This window comes from Microplitis demolitor, chromosome 5, assembly GCF_026212275.2.
Source record: "Microplitis demolitor isolate Queensland-Clemson2020A chromosome 5, iyMicDemo2.1a, whole genome shotgun sequence".
Taxonomy (NCBI): domain Eukaryota; kingdom Metazoa; phylum Arthropoda; class Insecta; order Hymenoptera; family Braconidae; genus Microplitis; species Microplitis demolitor.
Window position 1 is genome coordinate 3,002,734 of NC_068549.1, and position 26,946 is coordinate 3,029,679.

Below are 26,946 nucleotides of genomic sequence, written 5' to 3' on the forward strand. Positions count from 1 at the left end.
TGTCAAGTAATAAATAAATATGAATACGCCGTCGCAATACGGGTGATATTATATTATAATATTTTATTTAAAAGTTACGCGCAAACTCGGGTTCAATACAAGTAAAGAATTGTATGTACTGTTGACTTGACTACGAGTTGTTGTTGGTATCTGGTGTCTGGTAAGTGAATAAGGTGAGTAGAGAGAAAGAAAAATTATATTCAATGCAGTGGGTATAAGTTAAGGTAAAGAGAAAGACACTAGCGACTTTGTACAATATATATATATATATATGTATATATATATATAAGCAGAATAAAGTAGAGGGAGTATGCATTATATAGAAGTAGCGGTGGAAAAAGATAAAAAAAGGATAAAGATAAAGAAAGACTGAGAGAGAGGAATGAGATGAGAGAACAGGTAAAGTGTCGCGGTTGTAGCAGCAGCATTCGAGAAGACTCACTGAGTCTTCCCCCAGACACTTGACACAAACTACCCGACCACCTTGCTGCGAAGATCAACCACCTTATTTTTATTCTCTGTGTCACGGGACAATGTCATGGTCGATCTAAGGCCATTGTAAAATATATATAGACATATACATATATATATATATACATTTTTTTTTTGTTTAAGTTTTTAATTTTTATGTGATGTGAAATTAAATCTCTTACTCTGTGAACTTGTGAATTTTATTTTTTTTTAAACTATGAAATTAGGAATTTATTTCCTTATGGACTTTTAAATTGTGAAAAAAGTCAGGTATGTTATTTAATTTTTTTTTTTTTTTTTTTTTATTTTTAATAAACAAATTTATTTAAAAATTATTAACTTTAAAATGGGATTTGAAACTGCGATATAATAATAATAGTGAGTAGAAAATTTTCATATGATTAGATGTAACAGATTGATCTTATTCGATGATGATTATACGATAGAAGTAACCGGATAAAAATAAAAAAATTTAAAGGAAGTAGCGGAAGAAGATTAAAAGAGAAAAGACGGAAAATGTGAACTAGTCAACGACACACCTCCGTTCCAGTACCCTTGATCTCTCAATCTTCCTCTCTATCTTTTTCCTTGACTCGGTTGCAATGATGTAACAAGATAAGTATCGCGATAAAAGGACAAAAAGACCGACGGTATAATCAATAAATAAAATAACCGGCAATTTACATGCATGCATAAAACAAATACTAGTAAATATTTCAGGCTTATACTTTTTTTTTAGCGACGTTGATAAATGATAATAATAATTATGATGATAAATTTAATGACAATGACGTTAACTTTAACTAGATGAGACTGATAGTGAAGTAGGTAATAGCCTACTTTGTTTGTAACTATAATCGTTCTCTCAACTTCATGTGTATAATCAACACAACACATTCACATATATAACAATAATAATAGCAACATTTCACAGTCAATTTTCACGATCCGCACGCGCGAGAATTTAAAAACTTTTCATTCTTTCAAACTCTCGACTATGTCCTATTTTATTTGCTTCGATGAATTATTTTATTTAATATATTATATATCTCTTTATTACTTCTTTTACTTAAACTTCATAAAAAAAAAAAAATTTTTTTTTAATGAAATTTATTATGATACTGAAGTTAGTAGATGATATTGGAGTTAGCCGACGTCTAATAATTTTTTGAATTTTGTTTTGAACAGTAAATTTAAAAAAAAAAAAATTTTGAAAAAATTGCACCTGTGGTTTTTGAAATTTTCTATAAGTGCATATTTTTAGTTTTCATTTTTTTGTAATTGATTTGTTGAAAAAAAAAATCCGAAAATTTTGAATTGTCTGCGAACTTTAGGATCAAAGTTAGTAGACAATTATGAATTTTCAGATTTTTTTTTAAATTAGTAAATTGCAAAAAAAAGAAAAACTAAAAATATGCACATGTAGAAAATTAAAAAAGCTATAGGTGCAATTTTTTGAAAAAAGTCCAAAAAATATCAGACGCCAGCTAACTTCAATACGATAATTTATATTCGAATTCTTTATATCAAAAATAATTCACAGAGTTTTCAATTAATTTTGAAATAATAATAATTGAAAATATATATTGTTGAAAAGAAAAAGTTAGTAAAGTTTATATATATTTGCGATCTTAAAAATGGATTTAAATATATATGTATAAATATAATAACAAGTATATATCGACTTTATGATATGTCACGGTCGTTTGCTTTGACACTTGTTGCGCCGTATGATTTTATGTATATAGTAGTTAAAAAGTTGCAACAAGTGACTACTAACGATCATAAGACACCTGTTGTATGTACTTACACAGAGGTGTAGATACTTCCGTCATTCTTATTTAATTACAATTACAATATTTGAGTAATAATTTTTTTCTTATTATTCATCTATTCAAAATTAATTACTAAATAATAATATGTGGATATTAATTATAATTGTTATGAATTTTAATAATAATAATCAATGTTATACGCTCGTTGTTAAATTTAAAAAATAACTTTAACAATTATGGTAAATAATATTTAAAATAACCAATTTCTCACGACATATATTCATAAAAAGTTGGGAAAATAAATAAAATTATCTTATTATTTAATTATCCAATTAACTAATTTAACGAAAGTTTAAGTGTGAATTTCACCTTGAGAAAATTTTCGTTCGGATATTTCATAATTGACAGAATTGTGTTTTCACCGTGAAAATTATCGTGTTAAAAGAAGCTAAATTCGTGTTAATATAATAATATAAAAAAAAAGAAAATGCTTTGTTTTATATTTTTATAGTCGATTGAGGAAATAAAATAGTGGAATATAAATAGACAATTAAACTTTATTTCGTGAATTTTTTATATTATTTCGTTAGAATATTTACTATCTATGCAAAATAGTTTTTTTTACCTTAAAGTCAAAATTTTTTATGAAAAATTAAAAGCTTTTTTTGATTAGAAGCGTTTAGAGTCAGCGTAATACAGAATATCACATTTGAATGACTGTCACACCTAGACAATGAACTGTACAAAAAAAACTTCTAGTAATAATTTTTAGGAAATTTAATTCTCTATAAAAAAGGTTCTGAGTAAAATTACTGTAGAAATACTGTTTCAAAAATTACAAGCCTTCAAAGTTTTGTCTTTCATAAATAAAATATATATTTTTTGCCGCCTGTTAAAAAAAATCTTTAAATGCCTGTAACTTTAAAACTTTGATTTCTACAATAATTTTGCTTAAGACCTTTTGAGTAGTGCATAAAATTTTCTACAAAATATTTCCAACAAATTTCTTCAGAAAATCAAAAGTTTAGCCGGAAATCATTAAAGACGTTTTGTAAAAAAAAACTCCTACATAAATCTTAAAGCGCTTTTGAATTTGAAGAACAAAAACAAGAAAAGTATGCATGAAAAAAATCATAATATAAATATAAATATACACACTTTGTTGTACTGTAAAAATACTGAAAATAAAACTAAACATCTGACGCAAACTCTAGTACTCGAGTTGCGCTATTGACCATATGGAAGATATGACTGACCATCAACAACTTCCGTGTCAATTTTATCACTATAAATTTATTTTTGTCATCATTATAATGTCAATTCCAATGCCATTGTCATCAAGTACCAGATTTTTAAATTTAATTTTTGAAAATTCCTCAACCATTTTATAAATAAAATTTATTGTATCTAATTAGTAATTCATTGGTTAACTTTTTAATATTTCATACTCTATTATTTTTTTAGTAAGTTAACATTTATACCACATACATCTTTCTTAAAAAACAAAAAGTCATTGAAATTAATTGTAATTTTTTATATATAATTTAAAATTATCATTTTTTTAAAATATAAAATGATTTCCGCGTGCATTTAATATATATAGTAAATAGATAGATAAAAAGAAGAAATATGAAAATTATGCAGAGGAAGCAAAGCGTCATGGGCACGTGGTTAAACTATAAATATTAATTAATGCGTCATTATTATAACATACTCAGAGGGGTTAAGATTATTACGGCTCGATGAATTTCCATGGGGGTATGACCACCACGGACATTAGACTCATTTTCTTCGTATGTATTCCGCGTAAATACGCGAGTTCAATGCGCGATCAAGATACAAGCTATATTAATTCAACTTTTTTTTTTTTCATTCCTTCATTTATTTATTTATCAACAATGAATACTAATTGTAAAGAAAAAATTCAAATAACAATTTATTAACGCAATAATATATTAGACAATGTAATGTTGGGAGAAAAAATTAGATGGGTTATATGTCGAGATGTTAGAATTTAACGCGATGAAAAAAATAATCGTAGTTGCCATTCCAACATCCTTATCGAATGCTTCGACGAAGCGAGAAACACCGAATGGTTGTATATTGAGGATGCATAAAATAATAGCATAGTGGGAGAAAATAATGCAAAGTTGAAAAAAAAAAAAAAAGAAAAAAAAAACAAAGAAAGAAAACAACCAACGGTTTTCTGGAATCGTTCATACATAACTAAAAGATCCAAGGAGTCTTTGCTTTCATGAGTTTGCGGAATGTCACGCGTGTGCTACTGGTTTGTTGTATACGATATATTTAATACCGTAATTCGGGACGAATTAAAAAAAAATAATAAATAAAATCATTTAATTTTTTTATGCGCTAGTGCTATTATTTAAATTCGAATTTGAATTTGTGCGGCATTGAAAGGATCAAATTTTTTTATTTTCAGTTCAAATTTCGAAAGCAATCAGTAGAATTATTAATTAATTTTTAATGATAAGCGGAAAACTGAAATTTTGAAAATTTTGAAAATTTGTTATACTTTCGAAAATTATTATTAAATGTATCTCAAAAATTCGATTTGACTCAAATTTCGAACTCCTTTGTATAGAATATTTTTCAAATCTTTTTTTTTCCCGGGTAAAAATTTAATTAAATATTTTTATTTGAATTTCGAGGTAAATTAAAGTGATTTTAACAGTAATAAATAATTGAATACTTCATTTAATAAAAAAAAAATTATGACTATCAAATAATTGTATGAAAATAAATTTAAAAAAAATATATAAAAATTAAATATTTATTATTGATTTTATTTATTGATTATTTAATAATAAAATTTTAATGTTTAATATTCCAGAGTATATGCTGCGGGTAAAATAATTTACACTTAAAGTCGTGGAACATCGAACAATCTCTCTAAAGAATTTATTAAAGTACTTAATACTAAAATATAAATAAAATAAAAAAAAGTAAATAAATAAAAATTCAATTTAACTATAAAAATAAAAAAAAATATAAACTACAACATCTTCGACATATCCTAGCACAGATTACGCGATTTCACAGAATTATTGTATGTATATTTGGATTTATGGATATACGATCGTCTGATAACGTTATAACACTAACTCGTGAATTTCATTTTTAAGATTTTAATTCATGATTACAAGAGTTATTTTTACGAGCCTATAATCAAATTATTTTTATATACTTTACTACTAATTTATCCACAAATTTAAATAAACTTTTAATTAACAATTAAAATTAATTAACTTGAAATATAATTATCTCGAAACGGTAACTTTCAAAAAATATATTTTTATTTTTTTTCATAATCTAACTCATTTACTTCCTAAAAATTTTAATCTATATCATTAATTAGCCCACATATTTTTTTAAAAGCTTTAAATGAGACATTAGAAAAAAAAAAATCAATGAATAATTAACATTTTTGTTTTAATTGTCACTTAAAATAATATCATCTTATCGAATTCAAACGGTAGCCGAAAAAACATCGAAAAATATATGAATATGTATATATGCCTATATTTAGTTGGACGATTAGAAAGGTCTAGTAATGGACAGAAATATCATAGACTACTTAATCTACTGTACAAATATATGCATATAAATATCAATGTATTTATATATTTATATAATTATTATCAGAAAACTTTCTCGCACGTTATGTTTACGATAATAACTACTCAATTTACGAGTTGCAGTGGCTGTTAACGCCTTCCGTCTCGTAATAAACTCAGATCATAACCTAGAAAAGGTATTACAAATTGATTTATCTCGTTATATATCTGTACATATATATTAACTGGATTTGAAAGAGAAAAAAAAATGTTTATTTATGTCTTAGGTACTTGAGTAATTTTTAACTTAAGTATTTAAGATAAAAAATTTTCTTAATCATTAAAAAAAAAATAATTAGGAATTTTGTTGACAATTAGATAAAAAAAAATTCTGTTATAAAGTTACAAATTTTTCTAACGGCTCTGAAAGATTTTTCAATTTATCATATATAACAATATAACAGTGATACATATCAGATACGGTGGATTATTAATCTAAAAATCCCCTTTTATTTGTACATAAAACTCGTGGGTATTTTAAAAATTTATTTATTTTTTTATCACTAAATTTCTCGTCTTTCAAAACTCTTTAAATGATCGTCGTAATCTGTAATTGTATTTCTTACGACCGCGTTCACGATGGTTTAAAAGAATTTTTTTTTAAGACTCATTTAGCATTTTACTACCCAGTCATTTAATTTAATTTAATAAAAATTATTATAGAGAGTTACAATAAATTATAAAATAAAATAATATCATTAAAACTGATATACTTGTTACTTTTTTTTTAATTAGTAATTTCGAATAATGTTCAATTAAAAATCCATAAAAATAAAAAAATATATTATTATTTTTATGTAATGTTGGATTTATTATCCAATAAATTTATAAAAATTATTATTCGCGTTTAAATTATTTCCGAGTCCGTTTGTTGGCATTCATGCTAAGAATTAAAATTTTCCGCATGATAAAAATTATTGACGGAATCAAATACTCAGACAACTGCTGTATAAAGTCAGGGAAAAAAATAAATTCTCATGTGAATAAATATATGGATGTCTATGGTGTAGTGGTCAATTCAATATCGAACTCTGTTCTATCTAGTCTTTCGTCTATTCTCAAGTCCCATTTCAACGAGTTGTCGTCTCAGTTGTTTGTCATACAAAAAAAAAAGCTAAACCGCGAGGTATTTGTAAATCGTGAAAAGAGACTCACACGCCGGCGCAATAAATCATTCCGATCGATCGTCACAAATTGTACTCTGACTTCTGCATAGAGCATCACTACCAATAGCAACATAAATGGCAACAGATACAGAGAATGCAGTAGCACAATATCTGCAGTAGAGTATCTAAAAGTAACATTGAATAATGGATGAGAATATCCGCGTATTGACATTTTATTTTAAATAAAATCATGTTGGTCCATTTGTCACAAACATTTATCTTATACGCATTTCACCTCAATCGACTTTTTTTACATTTTATATATTTATTTATACTTAATTACGGTATAAATTATAAGTATCCGTTACAGTATATATGAAATTGTTTGTCGATATTTTTTATCGTTTAAATTTTTTACATATTTTATAAATATTTCGTTTATATTTATCGCTACTATATACATTTTGTTAAAAATTAAGATTAAATTCATAAGTGCATTTGATATTTAGTCTCAACATATATGTAATGCGACATACATTTTATTTTTATCAATCCATTTAGAAGTTTCGAAAATAATTTCAATTGATAAAATTTCAATTTAAAAAAAATTTCATATTTTATTTTTAAAAAAATTTATACAATAAATTTATATTTGAAAATTTCTTTCTCTCTCTCTTTAGAATATAATCTTGAATATAAATATCAGAGTGTCATTTCGCAGGAGATTTTTTTTTCATACCCACTATTTAAAATAATTTCGTACAGATTAAAGAAAAATTTCTCTCATGATAGCCCTTAAGTAAAATATTAATTATTTATTTAATGTATACCAAATAATTATTATCAGTGAATATAAAAAAAGCTACTCCAAAATATGTGAGACAGTCTAATAAATGTATACAAAAATATGGAAGAGTTATGAAGAAGAGATCAGTGTCGATTTCACAATGCGGTTTACGAATTGCCTGTTTCACAAAACACGCGATTCCAATTACCGGAATGAATGAATAAATTTTTTTCGTCTTCATCAACGTATTTAACTGAGCTTCTTAATAATCTTACAAATGAAAGTATATATACAGAAGACATATTTATCCATCTAGCCATCTAGCGGTCAGTGTTTTTAGTTAAAACTTTAATAATAGACATTACCGGGTAAATTACATTACAAAAAGCAACCGCAAAATTTTAAGATGTTACATCAAACGTAATCTACTGCGTAAGACGAGAAAGTAAACACTTGCACTTTATATATATATATTCATTTATAAACTTTAATTAAATATTTAGACATCAAGTTTATTGTAACAAATTATTAATTTTTTTTTTTAATTATAATGCATTAAGAAATTATTTTAAAGGTACCGATTGGTTAGTCATGCGAAGGAAGAATATCGCAAACAGCTCAAGTTAAACTGTAGAGTTAAAGAAACAAGCCTTCAAAGTCGTCAGGTGATAAATCAGATAATTTTTATTTTATTTTTGCGCACGCGTTCTGTGTTGACTTGATGGTTACTGTTATTGTATTAAAGTTGTTGTAACGTAGTTAGTATTATGTGTACTACAGGTTAGTGAATGTAATGTGAAGAAATATTTTCCACGCAAGAGTCAAGACGCACTTGAGTCAAGTCCTGTCGACTGCTTGCACACCGCAAATGCTTTTATATAGTTCTTAAGTTGTTTATTTCTTGTTCATATGTGTAAAACGTGCAAGTATATATGTATATGAATATATGTCATATATATACGTGAGAAGTGAGAAGTGAGGATCTAAGCTGTGAGTACACTTTAATAGCCCCGCGGATCACCGAGAAATCATGTAATTTAAGGCGTGAATTTAATCGGGTTGTTGATACTACTGGCACGTGCTTCTTTACGAGATATGTGCATGTCGATTGCTAGTTTTATCTATCGATTATTATTTTATCACTTTAGCTACTTTTAAAATGTATTTTACAGTAAATATTCACTTTTAATTAATATTTGTCATTAACTCAATTATATTTTTTTTTCGATCAAAAAAGTTTACATTTTTTATTTATATTCAGGCGTTCATTTATTGATTTGTTTAAATTTCATTTAAAAAAATTGAAAAATAAAAATTTAAGTTTTTAAGTTACCGTTGAAGCTCAATTCTTTTTTTTTTTTTTTTTTTTTTTGAAAATACTAAATTTTTAAGAATAAGTTTAAGAAAAGGTAATTTTTTGAGAAAATTTAATAAGTGATTTATGTGTAATTTGGAATTGGAAAACAAATGTCGAAAAAATTAAAAAAAAAAACATTGGGTACGTTATTTCACTCGGTTTCATACCTAAAGAACTTCGAAAATTTGAAATTTTACACTTTGAATTTGACAATTTGAACTTCAGCGATTTGAACTTTGATGATTTGAACTTACCTTTTTTAAGAGGTTTTGTGTGCGTGGACATATAAAATATTCAAATTTTTAAAAGTTCAAATTTACAAAACCCGAGGAAAAAGATAAGTTCCAATTTACCAAAGGTCAAATTTACCAAAGTTCAAATTGCCGAAGTTCAAATTGGTAAAGTTTAATTTTCAAAGTTCATTACGTCGGTTACCATTTCACTCTTTACCTCTAGTAATTTAATGTTTTTAATTGAAGTCAAAAAAATATACACTAAATATGGTTAACTAAACTTTCTAAAATAAAATCTTTTGATAAAAAAAAAAAAAATTCTCTTGTGTTCCGTTATAAAAAATAGCTCATTAATTAGTCCAGGCGTGACAAGGACTCGATAAAAAAAAATTTCCTGATCAAATTGGAGAACTGGATCTCGTTTTGCGAATCAGCTTACGGATGCACCAGGACAACCCCCTTGACAATTTCTTTCACTCACTTAAATCTATTTATATCCACTCTACTTCCATATAAATTATCTGCACCAAAAAATTATTTTAAAAAGTATTAATGGCCATGTGTGTTTATTACCACGCATGTTAAAAATATTAAAAACGCATATATAATATTTATAAATAAATTTAAAAAATACCGAAGCTAAGAAGAACTTAAGACCACGATTTATGCATATTTATGTCATGTAATATTTACGACATATAAATTATATTTGAAGTACCTCTCAACATATTGATGTAAATATGTATAGTATCAAAAATTTGATATATTTTTGATTGGACCAGGTGCATTAATCCTCCGTGTAAATGTTGTTTCATCGCCACGGATCAAGTTGATCATAAATTATTCACAAGTGGATGCGGTTTAAAGAAACCCGCTGGAATAATAAACGTAACACCGGGAACTAATTACAAAAACAAGTTACTTATTTATTTTATTTTTTTAATAATAAAAATTGGTCTTTTTAACGTTTTTATTAAGGAAATTTTTTTTTCATTTTTTTTTTTCGCGTCCTTAGCAACCGGCCGCGGTAATCGTAAATTGAGAAAAGGGGAAATATCTTCGCGACCACATGGAGGCACCCGTTATAGCCCGGGCCAAAGCGAAAATAACTTGATGGGTTTGCCACTTGAGTCCTCAGTAAATGAGTTGGAATGCAAAATTAAGGTATTGAACCAAACAGGTGCTTTAGTTTATAATAATAATGATTTCAATTCATGGTATTCCATGTGTAATTTAGTTTGATGCCATTCGATACAAAAAAATTTATTAAAAGCACAAATAATATAAATTTTGAAATTTTTTTTTGAAAAAATAATACACACCGTATTTGAGATGGTGATAAAAAATTTCTACATTGAGAATCGGGAGTGAATACAGATTTTATTTCAATCTAACTTCACTCCATCAATTTGAATTCCGGATTTTTTCAAAAATTCGCTTCGCATACACGGAAAGAAAATTTTATCAAAATTTACGATGTTAACATCGTAATCCTGGACTAGACTTTCATTGGCGTCAATTACGATGTAGATTGTATTCTTTACTAGTTAACATCGTAATTTTAACAAAAACTATAGTCAATTTTGAAATAGGACATTCAAAAATTGACGCTAATGAAAGTCTAGTCCACGATTACGATGTTAACATCGTAAATTTTGATAAAATTTTCTTTCCGTGTACGGAGCCAATAGGAAGTTTTTTTTAGCGGAGTCATTTTGGAGTAATCTGAATTTTATTTCGATCCTCATTTATTACAATCCGGAGTTTTTGAGCTAAAATAAATTCTCTGAATTTCAACCCGAGAGCATTAAATAAAAAAAAAATCCTCTGGATTTAATGCGCGTTAACTGCAATTTTTTTACAGTAATCAATCAGATTTTACATATCTTAGTTATTCGTAGTAATAAAAATTGTATATATTTGTACAAAATAAATGTCATTAAATGCAATAATAAAGAATAAAAATCAATATACTGATTTATAAGTACACGTGAAATGTTTGTAGATAAAAAAAAAAGTTCTTGTTCTTTATTCACACGATATTTGCGAAACAAGATGAGTGTGCACGTGCACAAGTTGTTAATAGACGACACGACACTCAAGACGAGTGAAATGTTTTCTTAGACTATGACACTTTGAAACCTCGACTATTTCTCTTAAAGACGACTTTTATCTTAAAATATATATACAGATACGTAATTTTAAATTTTCATAAAATAACCAACCCATAACTTTTTAAAATATTTCTGTCATAAATCCAATTTTTTATATTTATTTAAAAAATTTTAATGCTTCGTTTTAACCGTTTTAGCATAAAATTTAAGAATAATTAATCCAGAACTTGAAAAATTAATGATTTTAATGCTCGTTTTATATTTATCATAAGATTTAAATTTCAATAATCTGTATTCGTATATAAAACATATACAAAAAACATAATTATCATATTGACTTTCATGAATTTATAAATTTTAAAAATAAAAAAAATCCATTATTGTAAATTGGTAAAAGAAAAAAAATACAATATATTTTATTGATAAGCCTTAATGAACCACTTGATCAAATATATCAAGTTCGGTTACAAATAAATTGAAATTTTTTAGCCATACAACTGATGAGAAAAAAATAAAATATACAAAATTTACCGTATAGACATGAAATTTAATTTAATTTAATACTTAATATATGTATAGCTAAAATCCATAATTACCATGATTTAATAACAGATAATGTATAATACGGGTCAAAGGACAATGATCGATATGTCTGGTTATGATAAAACCCGCTGGGCGACTTGATTTGTAATTTTAATAGGGATACGTTTATTTGGTAGAAGAATTTTTTTTTATTTTTTTAATATATATGATAGTAAATATATCAGTCACTAAACCAGATTCAACAGTTAACCATAGGATTATGTAATCTTGTGTATACTTAAACAAGTTTTGTCTCTAATAAATTTATAATCATACTGATGACCTCCAGACTAATTAAATGTCTAGAGAGACTAGACGATTGCTATTTTTATATTTTTATTAATTTTTTTTTTTCATAGTTTGGCTAATAATTTTTATGGCTAATAACGCGAAGCTAATAACTATCGCTTTCATTATTTGAATATTTAGATGAAATAAAAATTAATTAGTTTTATTGAATTTAATCGGTAGCAATTCCAGTTTTTAATTTAAACTAAAGTAATAAAAAAGTTGAGTAATTTAAATAGGCGTAAGAATTTTTCATAATTATTTAAATAACAGTAGCAGTAAAAAAAATTTGAATTTTTATCATAAATTTTTTATGGAATTTTTTTAAAAGTTTATTAAAATTCAAAAATTCTTCTTACTGATGGCAATTAAAATTCAAATTAAAAATAGTAATTACTCTGTAATTCAAAAATTACTTTTTTAAAATTAAATATAATTTTAGTTGATTAAAAAAATATAATTTTTTTTTTTGCACAAAATTTTCAGTTCGAATTCTTTAAAATTTATAAATTGCAGTAGAAATAATTGATTGATCATTTAAATCATTTTCCATTAGATTGAAAATTTAAATTGGATATCATCCCTAAAATTATTTTGATTTTTATAGAATTTTTTTCTTAATTTAACTTTCTTTTATTTAAAATTTTACTACCATAATTAGTGACAGCCGATAAATTTATTATGAAAAAAAAAAAAAAAAATGAACATACTTTATTCCTTACAGTGTTAATTATTATTTATAGAGACTAAATTATTTTCACTACGCTTAAAATAAATTGTTAAAAACAATAAATAACTAATGATAGTGTATAAAAATAATTTACGTACTATTAATAATAATAAAAAATATTTAGGACATTCTATTGGAAGATAGATCACCTCTGACTGATTTACAGCTAATCAACTATTTTTTAACGGTACTATCTCTTTGCTCGGTGCAAAAATAAAACATGTAATAAAACTGTCATTTGTTAACAGCTACCAGAAAATTACACATTAGGAAATTTATTGCTGTATCTTTATAGTAAAATTTTAATAAATAAAAAAAATTTTTTTTTTTATTAGATTATTTATTTTTGCAAAAAAAAAAAAAAGAACCAATTATTAATTAAAATAAAATTTTAAACAATATTTATTACACATGATAAGCGATCGGTTTGAATAAATTAAGTTATTGGACATTTAATTAAATTGCGGGCACGCGTGTAAGAGATTTAACGATTAAAAATAATTTACATGATTGCTTATGGAAATAAAAAATTATAAGAATTTGATAGCTCTAGCAGTACAATAAAAAGATAAAAATATAATTTAAACTTTCATATCTAGTCCATTAATTTTTATTTTATGATTTAATTCACTACAAAAAAAAAATAAAATGATAAATATTTTTTTTTTTAAATTTAATACTCGTGATATCGCCCTCGTGCTTTTCGCGAAACATTTCTCGTGACGACATTCCTTTTACCCTTTAACGATCTTACGCACATCCTAACGACGCTCGTTAAACTTAATTGATATAGGAAGTGTTGAGTTTAACCGGGAGAATAACACCATAAACTTTTAGCTCAACTTTAAGATATATATCTAATTTTTTATTGCTCACTTATTTTTTTATATTTATTTTTAAATAATAATTATTATCTTTATTTATTTATTAACCAGAAAATTCAATAATTTTTAATTTAGTATGCAGTTTTAAAAACAGTAACGAAATGAAAATTTTTATTTTTTTCTGGGGTAAATAGAGAAAAATATTTTTTACTGTCTCGTAGTTTATATTGTTATCACCTGGTGAGCTCAACAGGTGGGTAGCGTGACGTGAGTATAAATGTCAAATAAATATGTTCATAATTATATGTTTTGCTACGATTCTTGGATTTTATTATTGAATTTATTAGGCTAAAAAACTTTTTTTACTGTTTTCAGTCTCATAAAATGTAAATTATTTGAAAATTAATTTTTTATTCAGCAAAAGTGGCCAAATAACTTTTTTTTTATTAAATATTTTCAAAATTAATTTATTAAATCATGGAGTTGACATTATTTCCATTAATCTGAAACTTTCTACATAAAATTAAAAAAATAAAAGTTCGATAAACCAAAAAAAATTTGTATGACTAAAAATACGTGAAATCACACTCAAACTTTTCAATTAAAACCAGGAGTAATTCAAAAATTATTTTACAATTGCCTCTAAGTGGAAGTCATCTATTTTTTTCTGACACTCAATGAATGATCCTAAAGTTAACAGACAATTAAAAATTTTCGGATTTTTTTTTATCAAATAAAATACAAAAAAAATTAAAATTAAAAAAATGCACATGTAGAAAATTTAATAAACTATAGGTGCAATTTTTTCAAATATTTTTTTTTTATGATTTACTGTTCTAAAAAACAATTCAAAAATTATTGGACGTCGGTTTACTTCAGTCTCATACTCAATGAAATAAATGAATTTTTTGTTTCGTTACCCTTTTACACTAAATTAAAATTTTTAAACAACTTTTCTTAAAAACAAAAATAATTTTTTTTTACCCCCACCAAATTAAAAAAATTGTTAAAAATTTTTCATTTTGCAATTTGGGCCTCAGTCACGTAAAAATTGGATTAAAAAATCTGTTTCCGTATCCTTTTGGGTAAAAAATTTCAATATTGCTTTATCAAATCAATTACATTAAATAGTCCGACATGAAAAAAAAACTATACATCACTCACGTGAGAATATGTAAGTAAAATATTCGGCAGGTATTTTGATGAGGTTAAAACTCATAGTCCGAAAAATTTTTTACTGACTTTATTGAGCATACTGTCACCAAACTCGATTGCGAAAAACTCGTCAATATATACAATTATAACGAGGTATCAAAAGTTAAAAAACGCCAACCGAACTGAAGGAACTTTCAACTTTTAATGATGTCCAAGATTATAAACCTAAAAGTACGCAACCGAATGTCCATTGGAATCCAATGGATAATTAGTAGCCCGGTTCTGATCGTCACGTATTTGGAGCATCCTTACATGATTAAAAATCCTCTCATCAGTCTTATCCCAATACAGTTAGCCATCCATTTCATCATTGCATCAGTTGTCCATTTTTTTACATTTCCACCACCTTAATCATCCTCCCGGAAGACAAATACGTACTACATAGGTTATAATTTACATCATTACGTAGCATCAAATCCTTTTAAAAGCACATTTATCCTATATAACCCAAGATATTTTAAGAGGTATAAAAGGAGTTTTAACTTTCAGTTCAACAAGTCTTTAGGGTCTTTTGAGAGACTAAGTATCGGTGGGTAGTTTTAAGTGACACGAAGGATATGAAGGACCGCTTGTTAGATCCCGTTGCACATCAGCACACATCAACACACACATAAAGATATAAATAAAAATGTATAATTCTTTTCGTAGGCGTGGTTTGAATCATACAGGCGATGATAAAGAGTATAAACGTAAATTTAAATAAAATGAAATATATAAAAAATATATAAATATGACCGCTAACCCAGCAGAGCTCGTGCTGTTCTGCATCAACGAATTTACCGATGCGATTAATGTAATTCGCTAGAAAAGTGATGCAAGAACAACTTGAGGGCTTTCTTAAATTATTCTGCATGAATGGAAAAGAATTTATGGGTAAAAATATATGAAAGATATTTTTTAAATTGGAGTACTAGATTTTGCCTCGTCAAGGTCACGCCGGAGAAACAACAGATGGGATAATAGCAAATAAAAGACACTTTGAATAACAGTTGTAAAAGAGATCCTGTTGGAACGTGATGATGACGAAAATTGCCTCGAAATAAGTAATACTCTACTCTACTCTACTCTAATCTATGCACGTTGATGTGTAACGACTCTCATATTAGGTATGATAACAGTGCAGTGTGTAGATCATCAGATCGGCTCATACCTCATGTAGTACTTGGTACCGTAAATCGGGTTTTTAATTTTTATTTTTATATTTTTCAATTTAATGTCAGGTAGTTTTGCTGTTGAGAATATGGGAGTTACTTCCGTGTACGCCTTGACAATTGTATTATAGAGGCATAATATGACGGTGGAAATGTAGTCCAGATGTTTATTGCTACACTGACCTCGTAGTTTTCATTTTTTTTAATAATTTTTTTTTATTTTTCGATAAAATGAAAGTTTTATCAAAACTTTCATAAGAAAAATAATTTTAATACCGGAAATACTAAAAATCTTTAAAGAATTTTTTTTTATTTATTCATGATATTACGTAAGTTTGCCAGTCGATGGCCAATGACGTCCGAGACATTTACGTACGAAATATAAATTAGTATAATAATGTAGGAGTACAGTTGTAAATTTAGTAATTTCCGGATTAGGGGCTTTATAATTTTATTTATAAATTCACATTTAATCTGTCGATTTTTAAAAAGAGTGGGGGTCGCTTCCAAAAAATAAAAATAATAAGTTTCTAAAAAATATGGCAATTATGGTGATTCGATGTAAATTTCAATAAGAAATATAATTTAAATAATCCGATATTTATTGCAATACTATATGATAAAAAAAAGTTATTATTTGTATAAAAATTAATAAAAAATAATAAACTCTGACTGGAATAGATTTTTCAAGTTGACAATCTCGTTAAATCAATAAAACTCATCGGAGTTAAAAAATAACGGGTTTTGCATATGGTATAGAGACATATAAACGAGATATCTTTATTTTGGCAAATTGCCTTCATGTAGATGATTCACCGAATCATAAATATCACGTCCAGTCATATAACTATCTTCACGGTTTTCTATTGGACAAGTGTCAAATACACATTTTTTATCCTTTTACATGTAGAAAAAAAAGAAGCTGTGATATGTTAATTTAACTGCCATATGTTTTTAATATTTATATATAATTTTTTTTTTATTTTATTTTAGAATGCCGATAAAAAAATGTTTCTATCGTTACTCGTGCTTACGACCTGCTTACAAATTATCACCGTATCAGGACAAGAAATTTCCGTTGTACGACATATTGATGGCGATATTTTTACAGTTGAAGGTACGTTATTATTTCAGTATTTTTAAACACACATACGTATAAACTATTCCAACTACTAAATATTTTTTTTGTGACTCATAAATCATCACGTAAAAAATAATTTTATTTTACTATTATTAAGTATTGGTATTATAAAATTAGTTGTTTCAAAATAATGATATCGTTAAATATGCAAAGTACTTGTTTTAAAAACCGTGTGAACAAGTATCTAAGATTTATCTTTTTCAACATATACGAGTTTTGTCAAGATATATATGTTACACCTATAACTGGTTAAAGCTTATTCATTATTATTTTTTTTTTTTTTCCAAACAAGGAATGAGAAAAAAAATTTTTTTTATTTAAAATAAGAACTGAAAAAAAATCCCAAAAATCGCATAAATTAAAACCGTTAAACTCAGAGCGATTATTTTATTTCAACTAAAATTTATATTTTATTTAAATATTAAGGTTCTTGTGCGACTGCGTGCACAGTTGTCAGTAGCGCAACAGCAAATCCATACAAACGGCAAATATCTCAGGTATCTGATGGCATTAATTCATCATCATTAACATCATCAGTAACAACAGTAACCACAAACATCACTTGTGTCTGTCAATGCAAATCAGAACTGCCCCTTTTTCGTGAGGACTTAAATATTTGCGTGAGCGATATTCACGGTAAGTCATTACCATTTATTTACTTTGACTTAAAATTTTAAGAAAATGTTTTATGTTTTTTTTTAATTGCATCACGCAATACGCCGAAAGTAACGAAACGAAAGCACTTAAGTGACCAATCATTGAGATAATTTAAATGTTCAATTTAATCATTCAATTATAAGTCAAAATATTTTTTACCGTCAAGTAATTTGAATTTTTTTAATCCAGTGTGATATTTTTTTTTCAATGAAAAAAAAAAATAATGAATTCATTTAAATAATTAGGTCGAATCATCCAGTAAGATGCGGATGATATATATGTAAGTGGAGTTACTTTATAATTAATGAAAAAAAAAATTTAACCGCGTAAATTAGCTATCAGACGTTGACTTGGTCCTAAGACAAGTTAATTATCACTTATTTGCAATTCAGAAACTGTATGAGACGCCCATTATCACCGAATTTATATACAGTGGGTTGATTGATGAACCTTCCAATTTAATTGCACATTTATTTATAATATATATTTATCATCGGCACTTTTGTTCAAAGGTTCAAAAAAAGAGAAAATGTAAAAGAAGAATAAACTTAATTTTTTAATAAAAAACTTTTAGTGTCCACTTTCTCGATTGTCTACTTTCGATAATAAAAATAAATTTTTTTTTTTTTTTAGTGATGTATCGGTACATCTTATAAATTAGGCCTTTTGATTAAAAAAATAAACTACTTATTGATAAATTTATTTTAAAATATGGCCTTAAAAATTTTGAGAAATCTATCGTATGAATTTTTAAAATTAATATTGAGTTTGTCATAGAAAGTTTTAATTATTTGCGGACAAAATATTTATAAATAATTAAAAAATTTATTTTATTGATTTTAACCATAAAATTCTGTCGATTCAATTACTAAATTTAAAAATAAATATTTATATATACATATATAAATATTTAAATAAATTATTGACACTAAAATAATTATAGTGAATCATTACAAGTCGTAAAAATTTTTAAATAAATAACCGCGATTATAATCCAGCGCAAAGATTAATGTAAATAAAAAGTCAAAGGTCATGCGAAAATAACATATACACGTCCATCTCCTTATTAAGTTCAACACACAAGAGTAAAATAATAATAATTCTGACAATAACAAAAATACCACGTATGAAAACCACATTAGTAGACATACATACGACTAATAATCCTTCTCTGAACTTAGCAACTGCAGCTGGACATAATGAAACAATTTAAGATGGACATGTTGTGGACATCAAAAGCGTGAATTCCCATTAAAGTCTATAGATACTTTGTACTTTACCACTACTCGCATTACAACTTGCAATTTCAAAAATAAAATAACTAATGAAAGGGACATGAGATGTATTTCTGTCTATGTATGCCTTTTTCCCTTGATAATATAATCCCGAGAGAAAAAATTCGAGTTAAATATACTTTGTATGAATTGAAAAGTGACTTTACATTAAAGTGAAACTCGTGACCTGGTGATAGGATACAAAGTATTGCATGGCTACAATTAAACCGTACATTGTGGTACAGAACTTCAAGGGTTAATTACATACGTGGATACAAATAATGGAGAAAAAATTATTGCCAAATTAAAGTGTAATTAAACTTTAAATTCTATATAAATAGTGTTTCAAAATTTTCATTAAAAAACTGTTAATTAATAACGCGAGTTGTCGTTACTTTTTTTATAAAAACCGGACAAAAATTGTCTAGTTTATTTATATAACATATATGGCTATTTACATACTGAACGATAGATCGAATGTGCAGTTCACGAGGTCGGGGTTCAAGGGTTTAAATCCGTGCAGAGAGCCTTTACAAACTCTCGAGATTATTTATATTAACATTTAGAAGAGTTTAAACTTGGAATTATATTTTGTAAAAATAGCAACGGGAAAACTTGTAATAGCGTAAATCACAAATGTCAAATTGTGGATTCTACAGATTCTAAACTAACTTACCAACAGATAAATCACTTGATACTTTATCTTTTATTTTTACTATTCTGTGCAATTCATTTATATAAAATAAATTTTTAACTAGTGCTTTGACTCAAAAGTCACAGGGTGACAGTTCTTATAATTTTTTTTTTTTTTTTTTTTTGTACCAGAGAAGATCCTAAAAATTTTTAATGTTCAATGCGGTTGGAATTTTCAACTAATGATTCAGATACTATCATAATTTTTTTCATATGGCCTAGACAAATTTTAAATCTCATATATTTTTTCCATCTTAAGAATTTATAGTGTCCTAGATTTTTTTTTAAGTCTGATATGATCCCGAGTGCTACTAAATTTTTGAGAGATTTTTGGATTTAAGATCTAGATCTAGTTTCAGATTTTTTTAAATTTTTTAAATATTCCAGAAACTAGTAAATTTCTATATATTCAACACCTATTAAATATTCTGATGTATAATTCCAGAACACGCAACACAAATTAAATAAAAATTTAAACAAGCATTAAAAAAAAAATTTGACTCACATATGCTGCTAATTTCCATTTTTTCTCAGCGCTAGGATTTTTCTAAATCTGTAAAAAAAAATATAAATAAATTTATTAATTTAATTAATTACTTAATTTTATTGGTAATTAACATTATTTGAGATAAAATTTACAAACAATATTAACAGATAAAACTTAATCAGCAACAAACTTGTAATATAATTTGATTTAATATAATAATGAGATAGAACTTTAAATGTCAATTGATAAAATAATGATGATAATAATATAAAAAGATGTAGGATAAATAAATCTAAACATTTGTCATTTTCAGAATGCAGAGTCACAGGTTTTATCAGCAATACCGGTGTAGTGGAAAAAATTCCTTACGTATTTTTACCTCAGCGCGGACAGATAATTTATCCTCAAGCAGAAATTCAATTTCAGGGTAAGTGAGTTTATGAAAATAACGAGATAATCAATTGCCATATCTCATTATTCATTATTATATATACGTTAACCTACTACTAATATAACTGAACGTACATACAACGTAATATTACAAAACGGGTGTACAAATACTAATGCGTTAAAGGTGTTACGACTCCAGTATGTGGTATCGCTGGTGCTCAGCAACTTGGTAAATCAGCTTGGTCGGAATTCAGAAATTTATCAAGTACGGAATCGCCGTTTCGTCTTTTTAAAGATCAAAACAGAACATTTTTACAGGTAATTTAAATTAATTAATTGGAAGAGGTTTCAAAAATTAAATTATTATTAAGATAAATATTATTTTTTTTATAGTGGATTGGTGAAGGCGGGTTAAGAGAGTCAGCAGAAGGTAAATTAATTGCGATTAAATTAGTTTGCAGAGATGCTTCACCAAATTCAACTAATCCAGGTGTTTTTACACCTTGCGTCGCGTTTAGAGTAGCGGGTTCACCATCAAAAAGTAGTAAGTTTTTTTTTTTTTTTTGTAATTCATCTAACACTAAAGTAAATATTAAAAAAAAAAAAATGATTAAAATTATTTTATGATCACTAAATATCAAACTTTTAATAATCAAAATTTCCTTTTTCAAAATTGAATCCTAATTTTATAATTTCAAGTAAAAAAATTTATTTTTTATTAACGTATAAATTAAGTACTTAATCTGTCTGCTCATTAAGTCCACATTTAAATAAAAAAAAAAATTCCAGATATTCGAGAAGTCTCATTTATCTCGACCGGACAATCAAATCAAGGTCTCTCAACAGCAGAATATATCGCAATAGGAATTTCTACACTTCTTTTAGCCTTAATATACATCGCAAGTGTATCTCTTTACTTGCATAGCCGTAAATCACGTCGAAAAAGAAATGCCTTGGATCCGGAACTCACAATCCCCAATCGCGAAGCCACCGGATTAATTAAAAATAATCCTCTATTAAATCGGCACTTCGAAAGCGACAGCAACAGCCTTCATAGTGAAACGAGTGATCCCGTTGGCGAAGAGTACAATCCAGTTGATACCGATACTGGGTTTGAGAAAGTTACATCCGCGGTAATACATCCGCATATGATGTTCATTGAACAAACTAACGAGTCAGTAATTGGTTCATCATCCTCGTCATCGATAATCGCTGAACGTTTACCTGAAGAAGATGTGCGAATTGTAGAGACAGCTGATACTCTCAATCAATTTCAGCAACAATTTCATCATCAGCAACTTGATATGGCCGTATTACCCGGTATTCAACGTAGGAAATTATATTTCAATCCAGCTTACTTCGATCGACAATTACTTTTGGTAAGTAAATAAATAATTAGATAAATGTGGAGCCGTAAATTTAAATTATGAAAATTGACTTTACTACGAAGTTATAAGAAAGAAATATGGGCCTCAAAATTTTATTTTTAAAAATTATACGAAGAGGTAACATGGAAATGACGGGGCAATTCGGACTATTTCAAATATATTTTACATAAATTTTTTTAATCAAAATCAGTCCTACAAATTTTTTTTTTAAATCATTTTTTCTTAAGGGGACCATTTTGCCCCATCTTGCTAAAATAGACAGCAATAAAATAAAAATTTTTTAGAAGTATAATATTCTGTGTGGCGCTTCAAGGGGAAAATACAATTATTAATAAATACGCGCGAAAAAAAAATTATTTAAAAATCAATTCATTTAATCTATAATCGAAATAAATCAATCATTTCATAAGTTATCATGAATCAAAATTACTATGAAAATTTTTTGGCGGTAAAATTTATAATAAATTTCACTTTTACTCAAATAAATTAATAAAATTTTTTTTCAAGGCTCCACCGCCCGCAGCCATCGAATTTATCCTCAAAATCCGTGAAGTAATATCCATAGCGAAGCATAAATTGACAGCAAAACGTTTCATACCAACACTTAGTAAAATTCCAGAAGAAGACGGTACCAATTCAGATAAATGTAGTACTTCAAATAAACGCGCGGCTTCATCGATACAAAGTTCAGTAACAAAATCACGGAAATCACAAAAATGTACTGGATGTCCCGGTTGTCTAGATACTCGACACAAATCTAACAACAATAACAATAATTTACCATTACTCAATTTACCTGATGACAATTTACGTCCAGTCGCTGGTGACAGCCGCGTACGTGCGTGGTTAGAGGACATTAAGCCGCCATCAGAGTCGCGGCGTAAATCACTTGACTCAAATAATAATAATCATAGTCATTATAATCACAATAGTTATAATAAAAACCAATTGCTGCACGACAACACGCGTGTGTTTACCCGTAGCTTAGAATATTTAAACGACATACCGAGGCACAATACCAGCAACAGAAATTCATTAGCGACATGGAAAGACCCGCCAATGCTGCGTACTTTTCAAAATATTGCGCTCAGTGAATGTGATGATGACCAAAATAGCCAGCACAGTATATCAAAACGCTCAACAAAATCAATGTTCGAAGACACTAATTACGATCGGTACTGTCGCACACGCAAATGCACTCTATTCGACAAGAAAATAAAAACAATAAACGAAGTTGACAATACGATAAACGACAAGGTTAGAAAAGCTATTGAAAATTCATTTATAAAACAAATGGAAGAAAATGCAGCAATGGAGAGTCAAATTGAGCAAAATAAAATAAATAATGAAAGACGTTTTTCACCTGACGGTAGTTCTGAAAAAACTAATTTCGAGTCATTTAATTCGTATAATAAATCATCGGATAGTGGAGACAAATGTTCAGTTAATTCTACATCATTGTCACCATCTACGGGTCAATTATTGCCGGATATGATCAACGAACTACCAAATTCAAAATTACAAGCTAAAAAAATAATGGACGCTGTTATTAAAGAAATGGTTGATGTTAAATTGGACAATCATAACAATAAATTGGAACGAAAGTTTTTGGATATCGATTATGAGGTCGATAGTCTTGAGAGAACTCAAAAACGTCAATTGGAATCAAATTTATTGAATAAGCAGTTGAAGTTAAATAGCGATAATAATTTTAAAAGACAAATTAATGACAATAATGATGATAAGGATAATAATAATAATAATGATAATAACAACAATAATAATAATAATAGTAATAATGACAATGAGGTGCTACGTAAAAATTATTACAATAATTTACCCGAGTTGATATCACGCAATGAAGGCTACTCATTAGTAAGTGAAGTTTATGTCAATGATGGCTATGCTAGTCCGGCAAATAGCGATGACTCTGGACCGGAAATAAGTTATGAGCCCGAACAACCAGGACATTTAACAATAAAAGTTCAAGATTCGCCGGACAATTATGTTAAATATGACGAATCTGAGTACGAACCCGATACATTGGATCGGAAGCCAATGAAATTAAAAATAAACGGCGACGTTATTTATGATAACAAAGAAATAAATAATGAAATTTATGTCGATTCACTGGAACGGCCTTCTCAAATTTTGTTGCGTAGCAAAGGAAGTTTTCGGGACGAGTCTAATTTAGATAATAATAATAATAGTAATTGTAATAGCAGTAATTCATTGAATCGTGGATACGGAAGTCTGAGAGAAATTTATGAAGCTAGACTACGTTTGGCTGTTGACGATAATTTAGTTAATACTAGTTCATTGAATAGCCAGAATTCGTGTAAAAATAAGAAGTATTTAACCCCGGATTTGAGACAGGCGAGAAGACAGCGCAAGCAAAATCAACCGGATGTTGTACCGCTGCCGCCTGAAGAAGTGGCGCAGGCAAAATCATTAGAAATAGTTTGTAATGGTGGTAAAAAATTAATAGATTGTTCAAAAAACGTTTTGGACAGGAGTTTGACTGATACGGGTAACCCTACGGCCAGTGGATGTTCTCCTGTCGTAAATAATGACAATTACGTAGGGACGAAAGATAAATACCGGCGTGATCTGGCAAGAGGATTGGGAGTGAAAAAGAATTTTAAAAATTTTACGGGTAAAGTTGAGGATAGCGGTTATTTAAGTAGTACAGACAGTAATGGATCTAATAAACAATTGTTGAAGTATGAGTTCGGCAGCGTCTCAGAGACGGATGAAAACGAGTCAATTTGTGACGGCGCCGAGAGTGAAAGTGGCGCTGAAAGTGTCGATACTGACAGTGTGTTCTTTGGTAATTTTCGTAAATTGAATAGTAATCAGTGTAAAAGTTATGACTCGGGCGTTGATTTTACGAACTGTACTAAAAATAATAATTTCTCTATCAATGGATTTGAAGGGCATAATTTTAATAATAGTGATAGTGAAAATGAAAGTTTTGTAACTGTTTTACCTCAAGGAGGTAGAAATAGTTTAGTACTTTAATTTGTTTATTATTAAGATCATTTGTAGTCAAAAGAAATATCAAATATCGAAATTTTTTAAATAGGATCGGCTACAAAAAAAATTAATTTTTAAGTCTAAAGAAATGGCAGCAAAGTGGGCTTCCAGATTTTTTTTTTAAATTGTACATATGGGAAACATAGACGTTAAGGGGTAATTAGGGCTATACTAAATTCTTAGCAAAAAATTTGACAATTTTTAATTAAAAATAAATGTAAAAAATTTTTTTCTCATTGAGTGTCAATTTTTTGCAAATTAATTTCTAATAAAATTAAATAAGAGCCCGCGTATTTTTAAATAAATTGAATTAATTAATGATTTTAAATTAAGACTAAAAAAGTGGGATCAAATTTGATATTTGAATCCTAGCCTACTTTAGTAACTTTTTTTTTAGTTAATTTTTTTTCTTAATAGGTCAGAAAAAAAATTTATTTACAAGTTCGTTAACCGGGTACTAATTTATTAACATTTAATTAAATAAATATTAAACTTTAAGTTAATTAATAATTTAATTTTAATAATTAGACACTTGAATATGTCTTAAGGCCGACGGTGCAATAATTAGAATAATTACTACATTTATATTGTAATAAATTAATTTAAAATGACTGTTCTAGTCTCTATTGTTGTAAATAATAAGTTGATAATTGATAACTTTTATATTTATAATAAATAAAATAATATATTTTGTTAGGCATTTAAAAAAAAAGTAAAAGATATCTTGCCGAAAAGGTATTAGATTTATTTTTTTAAATATTACTGTGAATTTAATAGACTTGAATGATGACTAGACTGGGATTTAAAAAGTAAATTATGTTATTAATTTTTATATTTGATAATTTAATTAATTTATTCGCAATAATTATTTTTAAAAAATTTTATAATTTATTACGCGTCGTTACTCGTTTTAATTATAAATTAATAAATATAAGACTTTTGTTTTTTTATTAATTAATTTTTTTATAAACAAAAGCGCACGCTTGCACGTACCTGCCAAAAGTTTATTGTTTCCTTTAATTAATGTTACATTTAATTTAATTATGTTTTTATATTTCAAAAAATATTATTAATTTTTTTTTTTTGTACTTAATATTTATTTTATACGTAAGAATTAATATTTTTATTATTTATGTTTCAATAAAAACAACAAAATAATTGTTGTGTTTATTGGATATTGGGATTGAGAAATTATAAATAATTTAAATAATTTCTCTCCTACATGTTGGGTTAAATGGTGATGGTTTAAAAAATTTTAATGTAAATTTTATAGAATAAATTTTAATAAACCTGCGTTATAATCAATTATTTCTCCTACTATGCAATTTTTTTACATCGGGTTTGATTTTAAAATAAAAATAAGTGATTAAAAAAAAAGTGATTTATTTTAAACCAAAAAAATTAACTCACGTTTTCAGGTGACTCATATCCGTCCTCTTCATTGATCTCGGGCCCGAAATTCTCATGGATAAAAATTTTAAACGAAAATTTATGTTCTTAATTATAAATTATTTAGAGTCTAGTTAGTATTAATTTTTTTTTATTAATTATTCAGTTCTGAGGATCGTCGAGTTTTTTTTTTTACGATATTGAAATTAGCTGACATCTG

General features: G+C 26.8%; 1 protein-coding gene across 2 annotated transcripts; it reads left to right on the forward strand.

Moving 5' to 3' along the window:
- The first annotated feature begins 461 nt into the window (after positions 1-461).
- On the forward strand, positions 462-25,885 carry LOC103577203 (homeobox protein 2). 2 transcript variants are annotated; one of them, XM_053739415.1, is made up of 8 exons: positions 462-741; positions 17,265-17,388; positions 17,839-18,048; positions 20,837-20,950; positions 21,098-21,231; positions 21,307-21,457; positions 21,703-22,292; positions 22,809-25,885. In XM_053739415.1, the coding sequence occupies exons 2-8, from the start codon at positions 17,280-17,282 to the stop codon at positions 25,320-25,322; spliced, it is 3,822 nt and encodes a 1,273-aa protein (XP_053595390.1). In that variant the 5' UTR covers positions 462-741; positions 17,265-17,279; the 3' UTR covers positions 25,323-25,885. The 2 variants fall into 2 exon arrangements, with proteins under 2 accessions (XP_053595390.1, XP_053595391.1); XM_053739416.1 differs by lacking the exon at positions 462-741 and adding an exon at positions 8,606-8,767.
- The last annotated feature ends 1,061 nt before the right edge of the window (positions 25,886-26,946 follow it).

Bases quoted from the DNA above. Each gene is read 5' to 3' on its own strand.
- LOC103577203 (XM_053739415.1), top strand. From the start codon at position 17,280: ATGTTTCTATCGTTACTCGTGCTTACGACCTGCTTACAAATTATCACC. The intron at 21,232-21,306 runs GTAATTTAAATT...TTTTTTTTATAG, and splicing joins AAAACAGAACATTTTTACAG to TGGATTGGTGAAGGCGGGTT. The intron at 22,293-22,808 runs GTAAGTAAATAA...TTTTTTTTCAAG, and splicing joins TCGATCGACAATTACTTTTG to GCTCCACCGCCCGCAGCCAT.